The 21,075-nt window shown below is 60.0% G+C and overlaps 1 protein-coding gene across 1 annotated transcript; it reads left to right on the forward strand.

The window, feature by feature from the left end:
- The first annotated feature begins 238 nt into the window (after positions 1-238).
- Positions 239-21,003, forward strand: DEGS2 (delta 4-desaturase, sphingolipid 2). Its single transcript, XM_039252927.1, has 5 exons — positions 239-361; positions 16,134-16,876; positions 18,700-18,842; positions 19,217-19,471; positions 20,775-21,003. The coding sequence occupies exons 1-5, from the start codon at positions 280-282 to the stop codon at positions 20,956-20,958; spliced, it is 1,407 nt and encodes a 468-aa protein (XP_039108858.1). The 5' UTR covers positions 239-279; the 3' UTR covers positions 20,959-21,003.
- Positions 21,004-21,075: the final 72 nt, after the last annotated feature.

Raw genomic sequence — 21,075 nt, forward strand, 5'->3', positions numbered from 1 at the left:
GCTCCGGGAGCCGGCGCCCCCCGGCTCAGCTCTGGACAGCGCCCCAGCCCCGCGGTGCCCGCGCCCTCGCGCCTCCCGGGCGCAGCTGGCCCCGCCCCCGGCCCCGCCCCCGGGCCCGCGGTGCCCGCGCCCTCGCGCCTCCCGGACGCAGCTGGCCCCGCCCCTTGCCCCGCCCCCGGCCCCGCCCCGCCCCGAGTGGCAATCTGGTCCCCGCGCCGCGGCGCCGGCGGGCAGACAGGTGGAACGGAGCCGCGCTCTGTGCTGCGCTCCGGACCCACCATGGGCAACTGCGAGGGTCGCACCGATTTCGAGTGGGTCTACACGGACCAGCCGCACACGCAGCGGCGCAAAGAGATGCTCGGTGAGCGCAGCTCGGTCCCTCCCGCGCGTGGGGACAGCCCCGCGGGGCGGGCAGGAGGCGCGGGCTGGGGGAGCCCCGGGATTGCTCCCGCACCGGCCCGGGTCTCCTCGGCCCCCGCTTTGGGGAGGGTGGGAGCGCCATCTCGCCTCCTCGAGGGGCCCCTGCCCCGGGGCTCTGACGGCGCCCCCCTGCCCGGGTCCGGAACTCCCCTGGCGTGTCTGCCTCCGTCCTGGGATCCAGGATCCGAGGACCTGAGCCCGGATCCGGGTGCCTGGGGAGCGCGTCTCCACTGCCGCATCCCGGCTGTGGGGCGCCAGTCACTCGCTGAGCGGGGACTGGGCGTGAACTTGGGGCGCGGGGACCCTGAGTGTGCGGCATGCGCCGTCCTGCCCGCGAAGGCCCACGTCCTGGGTCCGTAGAGGCCGCTGAGCTGGGGGAGTTTGGCGCAGGGTGAGCGCCTGGAGGGAAGCAGATGCGGAGCGAGACACACTTGGAAAAAAAAAAAAAAAGATTATACGAAAGAAGCCCGTTTGCCCCATTCTATCCTGTGTTTTATAGCTTAACAACGGTGGCTGCCCTTCGCTGTCATTTAGTGTCCTACGAAGTCATTTTTACCAATGTAGACGCCCTCATTCAAGCCAGCGACCCCTTCAAGCCAGCGACACCTGGGATGTTGGGCCCCTTTCCTGGGGATTACAGGTTCAAGGGCTCACACCTGCAAGCAGTTTTCAGGTTAAAGCGCTCTCACCTGCACGGTGGTTTTCACTAGATGCCACCCAGTCACCTCCACGGCGCCAGGCCGGAGTCCAGCAGCGTGGACTTGCCCCCCTCCCTTCCAAGAAATGTCCAGGTCACGGTTTCCCCACGCCCTCGCCTACACCTGCGGTTGGCAAAGCTTTTAATCAGATCGACCAGGTGACACATACTATTTCATTGTGTTTAATTTGCAAGTTTTTGGATGATTGTTTCCAACATTTAAGTGGACATTTTCATTTCTTTTTTTCTCTTGGGATGGTCTTTTGCTTGTCCACTGTTAGAGTTCTTTGTATTGGAGGCTTTTAACTCTTTGGCTCACATGTTGGGAATATTTTTTTCCCTTTAACAATTTGTTTTTTTGCTATTGTGGAAGCTTCTTTCTTTTCTTTTCCTTTCTCTCTCTTTTTCTTTCTTTCTTTCTTTCTTTCTTTCTTTCTTTCTTTCTTTCTTTCTTTCTTTCTTTCTTTCTTTTCTTTTCTTTCTTTCTTTCTTTCAATATATTCAAATGGATTGGCTTTTTTTCTTTAGAGTTTTCTGCTTGGTGTCTTCCTGCTCTGCTCCGAGACTATGGAAATATCTGTCTTATTACATTTAAAGCTTTCAGACACCCGGTGCACGGAGTGGTTAGTGCACAGAGACAGCCGTACACTGTCTGCTGTGGCTGGGGGTACATGGGCTGGAGACCCTTGGGTGGGTGGGTTTGTGGCTTTCGTGGTTTTCTGCTGTGAGGTGAACAATAGCCCAGCACTAGTGTGGTTTTACCTGTGGCAGTATCCTCTCCCACACCTGTGGGCTGCTTTGGGTGGCTCAGAGGGGTCTTGGTGATCATCTGGTCCTGCGTCTCCCTAGAGGACAGGCATCTTCACTCCTATAGCAGGGCCGAGGCAGGGCTCCGTTTCCTTTCCTTTCCCCACCTGTCCCCTACCTTGCCCTTACAGGATTCACTGGGCACCTGGCCCCAGGTGGAGAAGGCTAGGAGACATATCCTGGCCCACAGAGCCACCTGGAGGGGTCCAGACACTCTGGGCTGGAGACTCACTTTCTGAATCTGCAAAATGGGCACAGTCTTGTCTGGCGGAGAGGGTGCGATGTTAAAAGGAGATCTTAGATATTAAAAGCAGCCCAGTGTGGTAGCCAGCACTCCAGGACATGAGAGAGAGGAGCCACCGGCCTGGAGCCCTGAGAGGGAGCTTCCTGGGCAAAGTGGTGAGGAAGGCTGGGAGACTTGGAAGAGAGGAGGTGGTCTGGGCCTACGCAGGGACAGAACCAGGGCTCAGGGGCTGACTCTCCAGGGAGCTTCGCTCGTTCCCAGTTTGCATGGGTGCTGTGGATTCCTCTGTACCGTTTCCTCCAGGCACTGCCTAGTTTTGAACCCATGAACTTGGAAGATGCCATTTTCCCTCAATCACAGGCATTTGACAGTTCCTGCCCTGCCTAGATGTCCTTCCTTCCTGCTCTGCCCTTTGTTGCTCTTTGACTTTTTATTTTGTTTTGCTGAAGTGTAATTGAAGTACAATATTATGTTAGTAAGTTTCAGGTGTGCAACATAGTGATTCAACTTTTGTATGCGCCTGGGATTACCACCTCAGTAAACCTACTTCCTATTTTTGCTACAGTTTTGTTGACTACAGTTTCTGTGCTGTACATTTCATCCCCATCACTTATTTACTTTATAACTGGAAGTTGTACTTCTTGATTCCTTTCACCCATTTCCCCATACCCCTCCCCATCTGGCAACCACTGATCTCTATCTATCAATCTGGGGTCTGTTTTGTTTTGTCTTTTAGATTCCCCATCTAAGTGGAATCACGTGGTATTTGTCTTTGTCTGACTTATTTCACTAATCCCCTCTGTTGTAGCCATCATGTCACAAAATTCCATTCTTTTTTTTTTTTTTTTTAATGTTTATTATTTTCGAGAGTGGGGAGAGAGAGCGAGAGAGAAAGCGAGAGCTGGTGCACAAGCTGGGAAGGGGGAGAGAGAGGAGGAGACACAATCTTTTTTAATGTTTGTTTTAGAGAGAGAGAGAGAGAGAGAGAAAGAGAGACAGCGCTTGAGTGGGGGAAGGGCAGAGAGAGAGGGAGAGAGAGAAATCCAAGCAGGGGACGCGGGGCTCAAACTCCCGAACCATGAGATCATGACCTGAGCCAAAGTCAGACCCTTAACTGACTGAGCCACCCAGGCACCCCAAAGTTTCGTTCTTTTATGTGGCTGAGTTGTATTTGATCGTATATATAACACACCTGCTTCATCCATTCATGTGTTGACGGACATGTTGTTTTCATATCTTTTTTTTTTTTTTTCAGTGCAAAAAGGTGGTTTTATTAAAGCACGGGGATAGGACCTGTGGGCAGAAAGAGCTGCGCGTTGTTTACGTAGCTTGGTTATTGTAATAATGCTGCAACGAACAGCGTAGTGCATTTATCTTTTTGTGTTTTCATTGTCTTTGGATAAATAAATACTGAGCTGTGGAATTACTGGATCATATAGTAGTTCTAGTTTTAATATTCTGAGGGCTCTCCATGCTGTTTCCCACGGTGGCCACAGCAGTTTGTGTTCCCACCAGCAGTGCACGACGCCCCCTTTGCTCACGCCCTCCCACCACTTGTCGTTTCTTGTGTTGTTGGATTCCGACAGAAGTGAGGTGATTTCTCTTTGTAGCTTCGATTTGCATTTCCATGATGAGGAGTGACGTTGAGCATCTTTTCATCTGTCTGTTGGCCATCTGGATGTCTTCTTTGGAGAAACGTCTATTCATTCAAGCGCTCTGCCCATTTTTAACCAAATTTTGTTTGCTCTTGAGTTGTATCAGTTCTTTATATACTTTGGATATTAACCCCTTGTGGGATATGTGATTTGTAAATATCTTCTTCCATTCCGTAGATGCCTTTTTGTTTCGTAGATGGTTTCCTCCGCTGTGCAGAAGCTTTTTAGCACGCTGCAATCCCGTTTGTTTTATTTTTGTGTGTGTTGCCTTTACTGCTGGTGTGAAATCCAAAAAAATCATCGCCCAGATCAATGTCAGGGAGCTCACTGCCTATATTTTTTCTAGGAGTTTTTGGAGAGCTGGGCTTACCTTCAAGTCTTTAATCCATTTTGAGTTTATTTTTCTGCATCGTGTAAGAAAGTGGTCCCGTTTCATTGTTTTGCGTGTTGGCCAGTGTCCCCAGTATCAGTCACTGAAGAGACCTTCTTTTCCCCATTGCATATACTTGCCTCCTTTGTCATAAATTAATTGACCATATGCGCGTGGGTTTATTTCTGAGCTCTCTATTCTGTTCCATTGATCTGTGTGTCTATTTTTATGCTAATTTATACTGTTTTGATTACCACGGCTTTGCAGTATGGTTTGAAATCCAGGAACATGATAATATTTTTTTTACTTTTTTAATGTTTTTATTTATTTTTGAGAGAGACAGAAAGACAGAGTGCATGTAGGGGAGGGGCAGAGAGAAAGGGAGACACAGAATCCAAAGTGGGCTCCAGGCTCCGAACTGTCAGCACAGAGCCTGATGCGCGGCTCAAACTCCCGAACGCGAGATCATGACCTGAGCCGAAGTCCGACGCCCAACCGACTGAGCCGCCCAGGAGCGTGATACTTCTAACTTTGTTCTTTTGTTTCTCTAGATTGCTCTGGCCATTCAGAGTCTTTTGTGCTTCCATAGATCCTTTTTTTTTTTTTCCTGTGTGCTTTATTTTTATTTATTAACATAATATATTGTCAAGTTGGCTAACATGCAGTGTACACAGTTCGCTCTTGGTTTTGGGGGTAGACTCCCGTGATTCATCGCTTACATACAACACCCAGTGCTCATCCCAGCAAGTGCCCTCCTCCGTGCCCATCCCCCATTTCCCCCTCTCGCCCCCCCCATCCACCCTCAGTTTGTGCTCTGTATTTAAAGGTCCTTTATGGTTTGCCTCCCTCCCTCTCTGTTTGAAACTCTTTTCCTCCTTCCCTTCTCCCATCATCTTCTATTAAGTTTCTCAAGTTCCACATACGAGTGAAAACATATGCTCTCTGTCCTCCGCCTGACTTATTTCACTTGGCGTAACACCCCCCAGTTCCATCCACGTCGCTGCAAATGGCAGGATTTCACTCTTTCTCGTTGCCAAGTAGTATTCCATTGTGTATATAATCCATAGCCGTTTTAGAACTATTTCTTCTAGTTCTGTGAAAAATGCCCCCGGCATTTTGTTAGGGCTCCTGTTCCTTTCCATTTCCTGCAGGAAGGTCCCCTGGCTGCTGGCTGCCCTCCTGGACTTTGGTCTCGGCTGGGGAGGCCCTTCCTCCAGGATTTCCCTCCGTGACTCTGACCCAGCAGGCTCTTATCTCTCTGGGGCGGGTGGCAGGCTGTAGAGCTCGGCCGTGGAGTCCACCCTCCGCCCTCGCTCGTCAGCCGTGTGGGCCCTGGGCAGGTCAACGAACAGAGGAACGAGTTGGGCCGTGGTGGAGTTCAAAGGGGTTCTTCCTCCTTACAGAGTTGCTGGGCAGATTAAATGAGGTAGTGTTAAGTGCTCCGCCCAGCGCTCAGTGACTGGTAGCCACGATGGATGGTCGATGGTCGCTGTTCCCTCCGGCAGACAGGCGAGCCCTCCCCCAAGGACAGGGGAGAGGCCTTTCCATCCCTGCTCGCCCAGCCAGAGCCCTTCGGTGTGTGACCGCCAGTATCTCTTTGCACAGAAGAGGTGGGCTCAGCGAAGGGCGGTGACTTGTATGGGACCACACGGGCCGGAGGCTGCGGAGGTCAGGGGATGAGGTCCCGCTTGGCAAGCTAGTCGTTGCAGCTCGTGCCAAGCTCCGGAGGGGCCAGTGGATGCTCGAGAAAGATCCTAATCGGGGAGGGAGTCAGAGCCCGGGAAGCCCTTGCCCAGAGCTGGCCGTAGTGCCCTTGGGGCAGGGCCGCAGTCCATCTCCAGCCCCTGCCTAGATGGGGACATGTTCCTCAGGGCACAGGGTCCTAAGAAAATGGGGTCCCACGCAGCCCCTAAGAGCCGTGTCTCCTGGGGCCCCGGCCGAGACTCCCTGTATTTGGAGCCAGAGGACGGATCCCGGCGGACCGGAGGCCAGGCCCTGCCGTGGACTCAGAAGCTGGCTTGGGGTTTGTCTTGAAAAACAAATAGCTTTGTGATTTCTGTTTTCTTATGAAAACAGGGCACACACATGATGAAACCAAACAAAACACACACACTCGCAAATTCAAATAATCAAAGGAAAACAAAGGAGGAAACAAGGAAGTAAGACTCTTGGCAATCGTTGGATTATTTGCTTAGGAAAGAAACCCTCGCTGGGGCTTTATCCCTGGCAAGGGGGTATTCCAGAACCTGCGGCGGGGGGGGGTGGGGGGCAGGCAGGCCCCAGGGCCCTTCTCTCCGTGCCTGCGTCACCATAGAGGCCTTCTCCTCTGCCGGGCGGGCTGCGGGGAGTGGGGAGCACTCAGCCCTCCAGCTCTGAGATTCTAAAGAAGACAGCCCCCTCCCCACCTGCCCCGAGTAGCAGCGAGGCCTGGAGCCCGGTAAGGTCATCTCTGGCTGGAGGGAGCTGCGGGTCCTGTGGCTGGTCAGTGGGCTGGGGGCTGTGATAGGCAGGTGCCCCACAGTGTCGCGGCGTAAGGGTGGGGAGAAGCGGCTGTGCATGGGCAGGAAGGGGTTCTGTGACCCTAAGCTCAATGGGGCCAGAAGGAGGCATGCTGGGTATTTGGGGTACACAGCACAGATGACAGGTGATCCCTAAGGGGTTCCTCGGGGACCCTCTTTGACCTATGTCCTCTCCTGCCGAACTGCGCCACAGGCTTCTCTTTCTAAAATCTCATCTCTGCCCTGGCCGCGGGGGGGGGCCCCATCCCCTTACGTTTTGCTCTCTGGCCACTTTGGGAGACGCACCCCATCCGCTCACCTCCCTCTTCATGGCTTTTGCAAATGCTGTTCCCTCTGCTTGAATTCTTGTCCCCTCCCCTTTACGTACCAGACTCCTATCGCCCGTGCGCGCAGGTGCACACACACAGCATGAGGCTGGTGTTCTCTGGAAGGAATGAAAAGTCCTGGTTTGCAAATCAGGCATTTGGCAGTTTCTGGACATGTTTCTCTCATGGCCAATGTCAAGCCACCAACACGCGGTGCTGAGCACGGATGTGGAAAGAGGAGTGTGTGGCGTCTGCGGCCCTGACATTGCCTCTGAGCCCCTCAACTGTCGTCCTTGCCCTGCCCCCGCCCCCCGCCCCTCCCCCCAGAGTGCCCGCACCACCAGGCCTTTGCCCCTCCTGTAACTCTGTAGGCGTCTGTGGGCTTTTGAGGGCTTCCATGGAGCCTTTGAGGGCAAGGCTGACCCCCCCCCCCCATTGTTTCCTCGGGCCTGGCCCTCAGCGCTGCCCAGACAGGACCAGACGGGCACCTGCACAGCGCTTTGGTGCAGCCAGCACAAAGGCTGCTGGGAAGGCCCTCGGTTTCCCTCCGTCCAGCGCTGCCAGGGACCTGTGAGCTCTTCACCTGCAGTCTCCTCCTCCATCCTCGCCAGCAAGGGAGCTGGGGGACCCCCCCCCCAAGGAACAGGCACTTCAAAGCTGATTAGTGAGGCTGAGGATTCTTCCTTGAGCTCACTGTCCTGCGCGCCTTTTCCCACTGGAGTGGCCCTTGTTTATGATTCCTGGGGGTGTCGTGTGTTACTTACAGTGACCCACACTTGCTATGTGTCAAAGCACCTTACCCTTCCCTACCCTTCCCTTCCCTTCCCTTCCCTTCCCTTCCCCTCCCCGTCCCCTTCCCTGTCCCCTTCCCCAAGTGTTAAGTTGCTTGTGTGGTGACACAGCCAGTCAGGGCCCGGGCCTCTCCTTCCTGGCCCCGGGGCCCCGAGGACACAGCCTCTGTCTCTGACAGATGACTCGCGAGCAGGTTCCAGCTCCCATTTCCAGCCTCTGCACCATGGCATGTGGCCCGGCCTCCCCCGCTCCCTCACTCCTTGCTTGTTAATTTGTACCAGCTTTTATGAGATGTGATTTACATGTCATAAATTCCTTCATTTGAAAGGCACAGGCCAGTGACTTGACTGAAGTTGTATAATCCACTTTGGGAGTGTTTTCATTGCCTGGAAGGTGCCGTCCCTCTCAAGTTCTTGCATCCAGATCTTGTGTTTCAGATTTCTGCCCTGATGTCACAGACGGTGGGTGCGTACGCGTGTGTCCATCTTTTGGGACCCAGTACATACATGCCCGAGAAGGGCCGTGCCCCAGGCCAAAGCCCTCCCGTGTCCGGGCCGGGGCCTGGCCGCCACAGGCCTTCAGCAAGTATTTGTTGATGAACAAAGGCAGGTTTCGCGAGAGGCTGAGAGCACTCTGGGCCGCTTTCCACGTTTTCTGTGTCACACCGGGTCCCCACAGTGCCTTCCACGCTGACCAGACAGGGTGGGGCCTGCCTCCTGGCACTGAAAGGGACAGGAGGTGGGGGTCACTGAGGGAAGGCCGCGGGCCAGGGCTGTGAGAGGAAGCGGTTTAGGAAGGAGGGGATTAAGAGGGCTTTAAGGACCTTTGTTGGGAGGGGAGTCAGGTTACCCGCCGCAGGTGGGGAGTGAGGGAAAGAGCTCTGGGCACCTGGGTAGAAAGCTGGTGGGCAGCATGAGTTGCTGTGTGCCATGGAATGTTCTAGGCAATGAGAACATTCGGTGATGAGAGGTGATGACCGGGACCTTCCCTACGGCGTCGAGACCGCCACGCGGTGCTGTTCGGCCTCCTTGGGGAGGTGGTAGGGATATGCAGTCCCGGGTGGTGCCGGGCCTGGCACGTGGAAGGGTCCAGAGTGTGGGCGGGAAGAAGCCCCATGTGCTCCTGGGGGCCCTGCCCCAGGCCAGTGGTCAGCAGGGGCAGGAGGAGGGGCCCGGGCGGCCTTGGGACCTCCTTGGCCACCTCTGGAGGCTGAGGGCCCATAGCCTCCCCCACCTGCCACCTCCTCTGGCCCGGCCCAGCGGGCGTTTCTCAGGAGAAGTGCGGGCTAGCCCGGTATCCATGGCGACACTGTTGCAGGGGGCCGGGGTGGGGGCCCTTTGGGTCCCACAGGCCCATCCTCCTTGCTCTCTGGGTCCTACGAACGCGTCTGCCATGCGTGTCGATCTGTGTAATGTGTGCAAGCCTCCTGAGCCAAGCTTCCCCACACCGGATGCCTTGGGGAACACCTCCACGTGCTCACAGCCCCAGCGCCACCACATCCAGCGGCTTCGAGGTGGACAGTGAGAAGCAGGCCCCCGGGAGGGGGTGTGCCCGGGGGCACAGTGCTGTGGGGTGGCGCTGGGACCCAGGACTGTCTCTGGGCGCTTTGCCCTCACGGCCATACCCAGCCCTGGGGAAGTGCTCCCCGGGGCTGGGCACCTCACAGTGCTCTTTCTGGCTCTCTGGGTTCGCAGGGGTGGCTCCGGGAACTAGGCGTGTCCGTCTCGGGGGTGGCCCTGCTTCCTCCTCTCTATGACATGGCGGGATGGCCCCTCCCAGGCAGGGTGGTGACGGCTGGGTCCGTGTGGGTCAGACTCCCTGCGCGGCGTGCTCACTGGTGTCCCGGGCCTCACCTGGGCCCCGCGTGCATCCTGCAGGCCTGGAGTGGGAGTCCCCAGGCTGAGTCCTGGCACCGTCAGCCTCCTCCCCAGCCTCCTGGGACCCGGGACCCTCCTTTCCGCGGCAGGGCCGGGCGCCGGGACTTCTAACAATGAGTGTTGCTCATGGCAGTCCCCAGAGCATTCTGGGACCCGGAAGCTCTGGAACTGAAAAGTTAGGTGTTTGCTCTTTTCCTTGAGTGAGGGTTGAGTTCTCCCGCGACGGGCAGGTGCAGAGCATCCCCGCTCCCAGGCTGGGGCCCAGCTCCCCGAGCGCGGTCTCTGAGCCCTCCGGTGTCTCGCCCCACCCCACCCCCACCTGTCCACTTTCAGCCGAGGCCCCTGGGCTCTGCCTTCTCCTTGATGGCTGCTGGGTGCCTCCTCCTTGCCCCGTGTCCAGGAAGTGCCTCCAGGCAGGCAGTGGAGGTGATGTGGGGCTTACGTGCTTGGCCCTTTGTAGGCATCACCCCTGCCCTGCCTGGAGTCCAGCTTGGACACCGGCCCCGTTTTTCCGGCTTCCAGTAGGACGGCGGGGCCCCGTGACCCTCCCGGCCTGGGTGCGCCGGGCCTGTTCTCACAGGTCAAAGCGGGCTGGGCCAGATCAGCCTCCAGGAGCGGCACCCGGGCCCCCACAGGTCAGAAGTAGGATGTTTTTATCCTCAGATAGGAAAACCGCATTTAATAACAATAAAACAGCACCCGGGGCCCCGAGCCATCGTCCCAGCTGCACGGCAGCCCAGGTCGGGGCATCACCCCCATTTCTCAGATGTGGAGCCAAGGCTGGGGAGGGAGTGCGGCCACCTGGGCCGGGGGCGGGTGAGTTTTGGGGACACTGTCAGGTAAAGGAGAAGGGGCACCGGACTCCCTGGAAGTGAGCTCGCAGGGGTGGGTCCTCACAGGTCAACTCACTGCCTTTGTTCGACAGACGGGGCATCTGGTGCCCACCGTCCAAGGTCGCAGCGGCCTCCAAGGAAGGAGCCTGGAACGGGACTGGCCTGTTTGCTGGCCTCGGTCCCGGAGCCGGGGTCCTGGTCCCCAGTGTCCCAGAGCTTGCCAGGCTGCTCACCTGGGACAGGTGTGGCCTGCCCTACCCTCCGGGCCCATACTTGGCCTCCTTCCAAGGAGAAGCATGGGAACTAACCCCGTAGAAGCAGGTGGCCTTCCGCTCCTCGGGTGGCTCCCAGGTGCGCCGTGGCAGGTGCAGGCGGGGCCCCTGGTTGCCCGGGGGGAGGGCTGGTGCCCACGGGCTGCCCCTGGTGAGAGGGAGGCTGGCGGAGCCCTGTGCCCTGTGGTCCCGACCTGATACCAGGTGTGCAAAGCTTGGGGGTGCTCTGCGCCGTGTCCCTGGCCCCAGGCTGTGGGTGAGCCTGTTCCTGACGGTGGAGATGGCCAGCACTTCCGGGCCATCGTGAGAACATCTCTCCTTTCTCTGGCTTCACCCCGCTGTGCTGCTGGGTTCCCAGCCCCCCACCCCCAGCAACATCTCCCCCTCCCCCCACTGATCTTCCCAGGAAATACAGGCCTACATTCGGAAGTGTCCCCTGTCACTCTGACCCCGTCTTGGGAGAGGAGCAAGCTTGGATGAGGCCTGCCCCCTGTCCCCACTTCTGCGTGGGGCCCCCACGGCAGTCCCGGCTCCCAGGCTCGGGTCCTTTGGTCCTTGACCCGCCTGGTGGGACGGCCTGGGCAAGTGCAGTGCTGGCTTGTCCCCCTTGGCCGGGGCCGTGGGGCCCAGTGGGGCCTCAGGGGCAGGGCCGAGTGTGAGTGGCCAGGTGCCAGGGCAGAGGAGGGGGGCCCCGGGGGGCTGGCCCAGCTGTGGGCGGGCTTCCTTGTCCCTGGTCTTGGTGCCGTGGGAGTTGCCTTGGGCCGTGGTGAGATTGCCACAAACCGGGGGGCTTCGAACACCCCATGCGTCCTCTTACAGTTCTGGAGGCCACGAGTCTGACTCAGGGCTCACCCGGCTGAAGTGGGGGTGTCCCAGGGCCTGGCTCCCTCTGGGGGGCTCTGCGGCAGAATCTGTTTCCAGGCCTTTCTGGCTTTGTAGGCACCTGTGCTCCTGGGCTCTCGGCCCCTCCTCTGCCTCCCCCTTCCCAACCAGCAGGGGCAGATGGTGCCCCCTGGGACCCCGTCTCCTGCCTGCTTACCCACTGGTAGGGCCCTGGGATGACCCTGGGCCACCGGGTCACCCAGGGCAGTTCTCCTGTAGACGGTCAGTTCCCAGTAACCTGTGTCGTCGAAACTACTCACGGGTTCCGGGATGGATGTCTTTGGGGGGCCATCATTCTGTCCCCCGCCCCCTGTTGTGGTAGCTCCCTCCATCTTGTGAAGGGGCTCTCCCGGCTTGAGGTGGCATGGCCTTCGCACCCGTCCTGAGCACCCTCTGGCCGCGTGCGCCCCGCGGGGCTTCTGCCCGAGTGGGGAGCCCAGTGTGACGCGGGCACAAGGTCGGCGGCTGTTAGGCGACGCGGGCTGGCCCCGGGGGTGCAGGTGGGTCCCCTGTGTCCCATTCGCACAGCTGCAAGCCTCCGGCCGTGTGCAGTGACCTGCGTCCCAGGGCCAGCCTCCCCGGTGCACCCACCCCCCCGACTCGAGGCTGGTCGGTGCGCCCGCCCTGGCCGGTCAGCCGGAGCTGCCCCGTGCCTTATCTGTTAGTTCTGCTAGTGACCCTGCCACAGGTGGAGGCCTGTGGCCGAGCCAGCCCGGCCAGAGCTGGGGTTGTTGGGGTTTTTTTTAATGTTTGTTTATTCCTGAGAAAGAGTGCATGCGGGGGAGGGGCAGAGAGAGAGGGAGACACAGAATCCGCAGCAGCTCCAGGCTCTGAGCTGTCAGCACAGAGCCCGACGCGGGGCTCGCACCCACGAACTGTGAGATCATGACCTGAGCCAAAGCCAGACGCTTAACTGACTGAGCCCCCCAGGCGCCCCCCATTACAGGAAAGTTTTAAATCGAGGTAGAGTTACACATGACACGATATTAGTGTCAGGCGTATGACACTAGGACCCGACATCTGTGTATCGCAACAGGGCCGCCACGGCCTATCTCCTTAATATCCGTCACTGTCTGTACTTCTAATCACTTCTGTGGTTACGTTCCCGGATGAGAGAAGTTCTTGACGAGAACCTTTAAGATCGACTTTCGGGGGCGCCTGGGTGGCTCAGTCGGTTGAGCGTCCGACTTTGGCTCAGGTCATGAGCTCACGGTTCATGGGTTCAAGCCCCGGGTCGGGCTCTGTGCTGACAGCTCGGAGCCTGGAGCTGCTTCAGATTCTGTGACTCCCTCTCTCTCTGACCCTCTCCTGCTCATGCGGTCTCTCTCTCTCAAAAATAAATAAAACATAAAAAAAAAAAAGATCGACTTTCAAAGTGAGTTTCAAATCTACAGCACGGTGTTATTGACTACACTCGCCGTGCTGTGTATTAGACCCCCGGGACTTAACTGTGTTTTGACTGGAAGTTTTGTTCCGATGGCTGAGTAATATCCCACCGTGTGGCCGGACCCTGATTTGTTTACCCACTTGTGTTGGACCCGTGGGTTGTTTTCTGCTTTCAGACGCTGTGACTAGTTTGATGGACGCTGGTGTACAGGTCTCTGTGTCCCTGATTTAAATTCTTTGGGGTGCATACTTAGAAGCAACTTGCTGGGGGATCCGCTAAGCCTACCTTTAGCTTTTTGAGGAACCGCCCAACTGTCTTCCACAGCGCGCGCGCCATGTCGCGTTCCCACCAGCAGAGCACGAACGAGGGCTCCGGCTTGTCCGCACCCTCACCGACACTTGGTGTTCACTGGTTTTAGTGTGCCACCCTAGTGGGCGCGAAGTGCTATCTCACTGGTGGCTCTGGTTTGCGTTTCCCTGTGGCTGACGCGGAGCGTCTTCTCACGCGCTCATCGGCCAGCTGCACGGCTCGGGGGAGACGTCTGTTCAGGTTGTTCGCCCGTTTTATTTTTTTTATTTTATTTTTTTTTAATGTTTTATTTATTTCTAGGAGAGAGAGAGAGAGAGAGAGAGAGAGACAGCGTGAGCAGGGGAGGGTCAGAGAGAGGGAGTCACAGACTGAAACAGACTGAAACAGTCACAGACTGAAACAGGCTCCAGGCTCTGAGCTGGCAGTCAGCACAGAGCCCGACACGGGGCACGAACCCACGAACCGCGAGATCAAGACCAAAGAGAAAGTCGGACGCTTAACCGACTAAGCCACCCAGGCGCCCCATGTTCGCCCGTTTTAAATCAGGTTGTCTGCCTTTGTTGCTGAGTTGTAGGAGCTCTTTATATATTGTGGATATTCAACCCTCATCCAGAGCGAGGGTCTGAACCTGCTCCGAATGCCGCTCTTCCCCACCCCTGGGATGCCGTGGCCGCTGTGTTCCCGTTGGGTGGAGCTGAGGTTTGTCACCTGTTGCCTGCCTTGCCTACTTGTTCCGAGTTCTGCTTTTTTTTTTTTTTTTTTTTAATGTTTTATTTATTTCTAGGAGAGAGAGAGAGAGAGAGAGAGAGAGACAGCGTGAGCAGGGGAGGGTCAGAGAGAGGGAGAGACACAGACTCTGAAACAGGCTCCAGGCTCTGAGCTGGCAGTCAGCACAGAGCCCGACGCGGGGCTCGAACCCACGAACCGCGAGATCATGACCCAAGTGAAAGTCGGACGCTTAACCGACTAAGCCACCCACGCGCCCCCCGAGTTCTGCTTTTACACTGGTGCTGTGACCACGGTCCTGCGCGGTCCTTGGCCGAGCTTCAGGGAGAGAGGTCCCGGGATCAGAGGGTCCAGGTGGCTTTGCGGAGCTTGGAGGCCTGGGGGACTGTCACTGTCCGAGAAGCGTGGTGGCCCCTGAGTGCAGGGTCAGGGCAGCTGGTGTAAGTGCTGCCTCGGGGGGACTCTGTTGGCCTCTGGGCAGAGGCGGCCCGAGGTTCTAGCACTGGGAACCCAACGCCCCCAGCGTATCAAGCAGAGGGGGGCTGTTTGCTGGAGCCAGGATCCTTCTGTGGGGACAGCCAGCCTGTGAAGCGCGTCACACCCTTGCCATCACACACTGGGACGCTGAGGTCCAGAGAGGGTGGGAACGCACCTCTGGCCACACAGCAACATCAAGACTGTCGCCAAGACGGGCTTGTAGCGTGGCCGCTTGGGCAGGAGGATTTTGAGCCTGGGTTTCCCTTCTGACTGGGGCCGAACCCCTTTGCTCCTATCGCTGTGTTTCTCTTTGCAGACTCCCAGGGACGGGCAGCTCACCACCTCTGAAGCAGCCTGTTCCACTGCGGGGTGGCTCTGACAGAAAGTTCTGTGGGCCGGGAGGAGGGTGGAGGGGCCTGGCCACGGGGGCCTCGGGCGGCTGAGCTGAGCTGTCACGTTCTTCCCTTCTGGGCACAAAAGGGAAGTGACTTCCTGGGTCAGTTGGAGGAACGGGCTAGGCAGGATTTGCTCTTGGTCTGGCCAGTTCCAGTGGGGACCCAGCCTCCGCCGTGGTCCTGGGGACCTATTTGGGTGCCAGCCTTTGGAGGGTGAGCCTGAGGCTGCCAGGAGACTGGCACAGGCCGTCCCGAGTGTGCCTGGGATAAACCCGCGTCGTTACTGGCCTCCGAGGGCCCATCTGCTGTGCCCTGGGAACCGGGGGACAGAGCAGACCTGAGGAGCACCTGTCACGCTGAGCATGTGGTGACCGCTGGTGCTGTCCCTCCCCATCCCTGCAGACAGCGCCAGACTCCTTACCCCCTCCCACAGAGCAGCCAGGGAGGTTTCTAGAAGGCATTCTCCCCCTCTTCTCCCCTCCTGCCCCCCACTCCTGTCCTGTGTGCCAGGTCCGGCTGCTTGTTGGCTGGAACGCCCTCCCCGGCTTGGCCCCCCCCCCCACTGTCATTGTCTTTTTCTTTCCTGTAGAACAAAATACAGAGAAGTACCAAAGCTTCTATAACAAACACCCCCCACCCCAAACGCACGCACTCACCATTTTATCATGTTTCTTCAGATCTTGCGTAGGAACCAAAACACGAAACACGGAGACAAAGCCAGAGCCCTCTGCGCCCCCTCCCCTGCGCACTCTGGGGCTCCCGATGAGTCTGGGCTCTGTGTGCACCCTGTCCCTGGGGCCTCACCGAAGTACCCCCCCCCCACAACCCTCCCCCAGCACGCAGTGGGCTGTGCAGCTCGCTCTCAGGTGGGCAGCAGAGCCCCCTACCCCGGACCTCCCGTGGGAGCCCCCAGGTAGTGGGGGCGGCAGGTCCGCTGCCTCTGCGGCCCCAACGGGCCAGGCTGATCCTAGGTGCCCGGACGCAGGGCCTCGCCTTCGGGTGACCCCCCTCCTCCCCCAGTGGCTGCCTGCGGCTTAGTTGCTGGTGGAAGGAGGGAGGGAGGGATGGAAGGTGGCGGCGACGGGGGGGAGGGGAGGGGAGGGGAGGCCGAGCCGCGTGGCTGCCCGCCCTCACCGCCTTCCTTCTCTCCTGGCCCCTACCTGCAGCCAAGTACCCGGCCATCAAGGCCCTGATGCGGCCCGACCCCCGCCTCAAGTGGACGGTGCTGGGGCTGGTGCTGGCGCAGCTGCTGGCCTGCTGGCTGGTGCGGGGCCTGGAGTGGCGCTGGCTGCTCTTCTGGGCCTACGCCTTCGGCGGCTGCGTCAACCACTCGCTGACGCTCGCCATCCACGACATCTCGCACAATGCCGCCTTCGGCACGGGCCGCGCCGCCCACAACCGCTGGCTCGCCGTGTTCGCCAACCTGCCGGTGGGGGTGCCCTACGCCGCCTCCTTCAAGAAGTACCACGTGGACCACCACCGCTACCTGGGCGGCGACGGGCTGGACGTGGACGTGCCCACGCGCTTCGAGGGCTGGCTCTTCTGCACGCCGGCCCGCAAGCTGCTCTGGCTGGCGTTGCAGCCCTTCTTCTACTCGCTGCGGCCGCTCTGCGTGCACCCCAAGGCCGTGACCCGCATGGAGGTGATGAACGCGCTGGTGCAGCTGGCCGCCGACGCCGCCCTCTTCGCCCTCTGGGGGCTCAAGCCCGTGGCCTACCTGCTGGCCAGCTCGCTGCTGGGCCTGGGCCTGCACCCTATCTCGGGCCACTTCGTGGCCGAGCACTACATGTTCCTCAGGGGCCACGAGACCTACTCCTACTACGGGCCCCTCAACTGGATCACCTTCAACGTGGGCTACCACATGGAGCATCACGACTTCCCCAGCATCCCCGGCTGCAACCTGCCCCTGGTAAGGGCGTCCGGGTGGGGGGGGGGCGCGAGGAGATGGGGGGGAGGGGTGCAGGCCCCTCCCCTGCAGGCACTCTAGGGGGGGGTGGGGAGACAGTGGGGGGGTGGGGGCGGGGCAGGTGCCTTGGGGGGGCGGGGAGAGGGGTGTGAGAGGGGAGGGGTGCAGGGGTGGGGCAGGGAGGCGGGGGCTGGTCATGGGCTGGCTCTCACATGGCGTGCAAGAGGCAGCACGGTATAGACGAGTGCCCGGCTGCTGAATGAAGGGGTGAATTCGGGGAGGCCGGGGGCTCCAGGGGCATTTTGTGGTTTAGGCCGCTTGGTTTATGGAAGACCTGTTAGAACGCAGCTACCTCCACGGTTTCCAGGCTGTATGCCCTCCAGCAGGCCACTCGCCCTCTCTGTGCCTCAGCTTCCTCTTCCTTAAATAGGGGGGCACAGCCCCACTGCATGCGCCACACCGCCGTTCCTGGCCCCTGCCTCCCTCCCTCATCTCTGCTCACTTCTTGTCACTGCTCTGTGAGCCTCTGGAGCGCCGTCTTCGCACAGAGAGGACGGGGTGGGCTTTGCCCTTTGGGACCCAAGTGGCTTGGCCTGAGCTGCTTCCTCTGCCTTGGGAGCCTGGGAATTTCTGAAGGGGGGGAGGGGAGGGTAGGGGGTAGGGGGTAGGGAGTTTGGGTCTGTGCTGGGGGTTAGAAAGAGCTGAGGTGACGCGAGGCACAGTGGCTGCAGGGAGGCATCGGCGGCGAGTACGTCGGAGTGTTTGGGTCCGTGTGTGCATCTGCGCCGCCACGTGTCCACGTGTTTGTGCGTGTGCTTATGTGTGAGCACTTGGCTGGGCGCGCAGGTGTTTGTGCCCTGGTTGTGTTGACAGTCTGTGTCCAGCCCTGGCCGTGCTGACCCCCTCCCACATCCCCCCCCCTTTCCTGCTGACGCGGGCAAGTCAGCGCCTGTGTGCCAGGCACCGTGGCCCCTTGTCCCTTCAGCCTGACCGCAAGCCGTGCTGTGAGTGCCCCCATTCCCCGTCGTCTGCGTTTCACACACGGGGCCCAGGCACAGACAGGGCAGGTCCCTGCCTCGGGAAGTAGCAGGGCCAGAACCTGGACCCAAGGTGGTCGCGGAAACACGTGGGGTTTGTTAGCTGTGAGCCTTTACTTCTCCCCGGGTCAGGCTCCCTGCGCATGCCCCACGCGGGTCGCCTGGGCTCTCAGGCCGGGTCTTCAGCTATAAAGCAGGCCTTGAGCACGGGGCGGGAAGGGCATCCCCTGAGGTTGGCGGGCGGTGGAGTGGTGTATGTCCATGCTAGCGCTCAGGCTGGGCGTGCTTCCTGGAGGAGGAGGGCTGAGGGTGTCCAGGCAGAGGGGACAGGCGGCTAGAGGGAGAGGTGCGTGATACGCACTTGGGAAATGGGAAACACCGGCTGGGAGGAAGGCAGGTGATGGAGGGGGGGCCTGGTGGGAGCGAGGCCGGAGGGTTTGGGGGCCAGGAGGGATGCTGGGCATGAACGCGGCTCAGCCGAACTCCAGCCAGGCTTCATCTCAGAACCCCGCAGGCGCTTGAGGGAATGAGAGCTGCCCACCCGGGGCTCCTGGGGCAGAAACTGGGCATGGGCTCCGCGGAGGGGAGGGGGTGCAGTTTTAACCACTCACCTCCCACTGGGGCGGGGGCGGGTGTCAGCCAGTGGCCCCTCTACATCAGGCAGCACTCTGGCTGAGCTAGACAGGGGTGCCCTGGACAGTGACAGGGTGTGTGCAGACGTGTGTGCATGTGTGTGGCAGAGAGCACGCGCCAGGCCGTGACCTCTGACCCCGCTCGCCCTCTCTGCAGGTGCGGAAGATCGCGCCCGAGTACTACGACCACCTGCCGCAGCACCACTCGTGGGTGAAGGTGCTCTGGGACTTCGTGCTTGAGGACTCCCTGGGGCCTTACGCCCGCGTGAAGCGGACGTACAAGCTGGCAGAGGAGCGACTGTGAGCCCGGAGCGCACGACCCCGCGGAACCCTGGCGGCCTGCTGCCCTGCCTGCCCGCCCCTGCCACCGAGCCGGTGTCACTGCCTGTCCCAGCCCCCAGTCCCAGAGCCCATGGGGCTGCATCTGGCTCCTGCACCCTGACTGCGCTCTTGTTTCCCCCAAACCTGGGACCGCGTTGGGCCACAGCGGGCACAGCCTGCGGCCTGGAGAAGCGTGGCCTGCACGTGCACCGTCGGCCCAGGCCGGGCCCTCCTCTTCTGGGCCTCGGGGAGGGAGGCAGCCCTGCCCTGCGTGCTCTGCGCCCGGCCACCGTGGGGCTGATGTCCCTGGTGCTCCCAGGCCCTAAATTCAGTTCAGTGTTTTGTCTTCACAGCCGCAGATTGTGCTTCCCGGGGCCGGTCGTGCCTCTAGCCCGGCCTCAGACTGAGCCCCCTTGGCTGGACCCTGCCAGCCTTGGGCCAGCGGGTCTCCTTCCTGGCCATCCCAGGCCGCGCCCCATCGGCCCCCCACCCCAGGGGACTGCGGCTGCTCCACACCTTGTGCTTGGGCGGCACTCCTGCGGGTCCCGCGTGGGGGTCCACGTGGCCCCGAGGCCCCTCATGGGACACCGTCCCTGTCTCCAGCCTGGGTGAGTACTGCGGACACTGTCCCGAGCTGTGCTCCTGCCACACCTCGAGGCTTTGGCCTGAAGGAAGCCCTCCCTGACCCCAGAGGTTTTTGCCTGGACAGGGTGGGGTCTCCCTGACCAGCTCCCCAAGGACTTGAGGTCTTCCTTCATAAATGGGTGCCGTAGGCCAGATGCGCACAGGGTAGACGCGCGGCAGGATGGACGGGCGGATGCCCGAGAACTACGGCCCGAGGGAAGCTGGCTGGGGTCCCTGGTGATGGCCCTTTCCTTACCGGTGGGCGCATGGCTGGGGCCTAGGGAAGCAGGTTGCTCATTAGCCCCTTGGCCCTGGGGGGCTGCAGGGGGTAGGGTCTGGGTCTCCCAGAGGCTGGCAGGCAGTAGCAAGGGGTGCTGTAAGGCTGGGGAGGCTGAGGATCAGCCCCCCCATGGGTGTTACGGGCTGTGGCAGCTGCCCCAGGAGAGGGAGGGCTGGGGGGAGGGCATGTTGCAGCCCCCCCGTGCCTGAGACCTGGCCGGCGCCGAGCGCTAACTTCCTGCCCAGGGCTGGGGGTGGCCTGCTGTGCCAGGCACCCCTGTCTGAGAATGGTCTGACACCGAAATGGCCCTGGGAAGAGGCCCGGGTGCCAGGGGCTGTTGTGGGAGGAAGTGCGGCTTGGCGGGCGCACTTTGAGCCCGGACAGGGGCCCCTCCCTGTGCAAACAGGTCGGCCAGGGCCAGGTGAGCGCCGCGCCTCCCGAGGCCGGCCTGGGGGCTCCTCAGGCTCTGCCAGCACCCTGTCTACAGAGCTGTCCCAAGGAGGACGTTGCTGTCACCAGCCACCTGCTATGCCCCAGACCCTAGACAGCAGGATGCCTGGGGGGGGCCGCTGGGAGATGGGGCGTCGGCTCTCCTGACGGGACCCTCCCGCCCCCGTCTGTAGGGCTGCTGGGAACACTCGAGGAGATTGGGCGGGGGCGGGGCGGGGGTTGTTCAGAGCCTGGCCAGAAAACAGTCCCCGGTCATCAGTCAGACGGGGGGCCCTGTCTCCTCCCCTCCCACCGAGGCCCTCGGAGGGTGGCTGGGCGCATCCATGAGATGGTCCAGGATTCCCAGGCCTGCCCGCTGCCTGGGGTCAGACCCTCTCCGGCTCCAAAGGGGAACATTCGTGGCCTGAGAAGTGCTGGGCTCTGCCACGGGTGGGCCAGGCCGGTGGTCCTTGCTGAGCCCAAGCCACCACCCCTGTGGGCAGGGACCACCTGCCGAGGCCACCTCCTCTCACTCATCGGCTCCCGGCCACTTTTGGGGCCCCTTCCCCTGGAAGCAGCGGCCTCCTCCAGGAGCGGCCTGGAGCCGGCGTGAGAGAGCGAGCCGGAGCCAGGGGTGTGGACAGTAAGCGTTTATTAGCACGTGGACACAGACACCGCGGTGCGTGGACAGACTTCAACCACCACGACGCTGGGGGCCGTCACCTAGGAGAAAACTCGGAAACCACCTACGGAAGCGTGTGATCTGGGGAGTCCTCTATAAACCAAAAGAAATGGACGCTTAAATAGGCAAATATAAAATACAAAACAAGGCGAGTAGACCGGTGCTCTGTGTCAGGTAGAATCTAAAAAAATCCGGAA

The sequence above is a fragment of the Hyaena hyaena genome, unplaced genomic scaffold (assembly GCF_003009895.1).
Source record: "Hyaena hyaena isolate Hyena2069 unplaced genomic scaffold, ASM300989v1 scaffold_427, whole genome shotgun sequence".
Classification (NCBI taxonomy): Eukaryota; Metazoa; Chordata; class Mammalia; order Carnivora; family Hyaenidae; genus Hyaena; species Hyaena hyaena.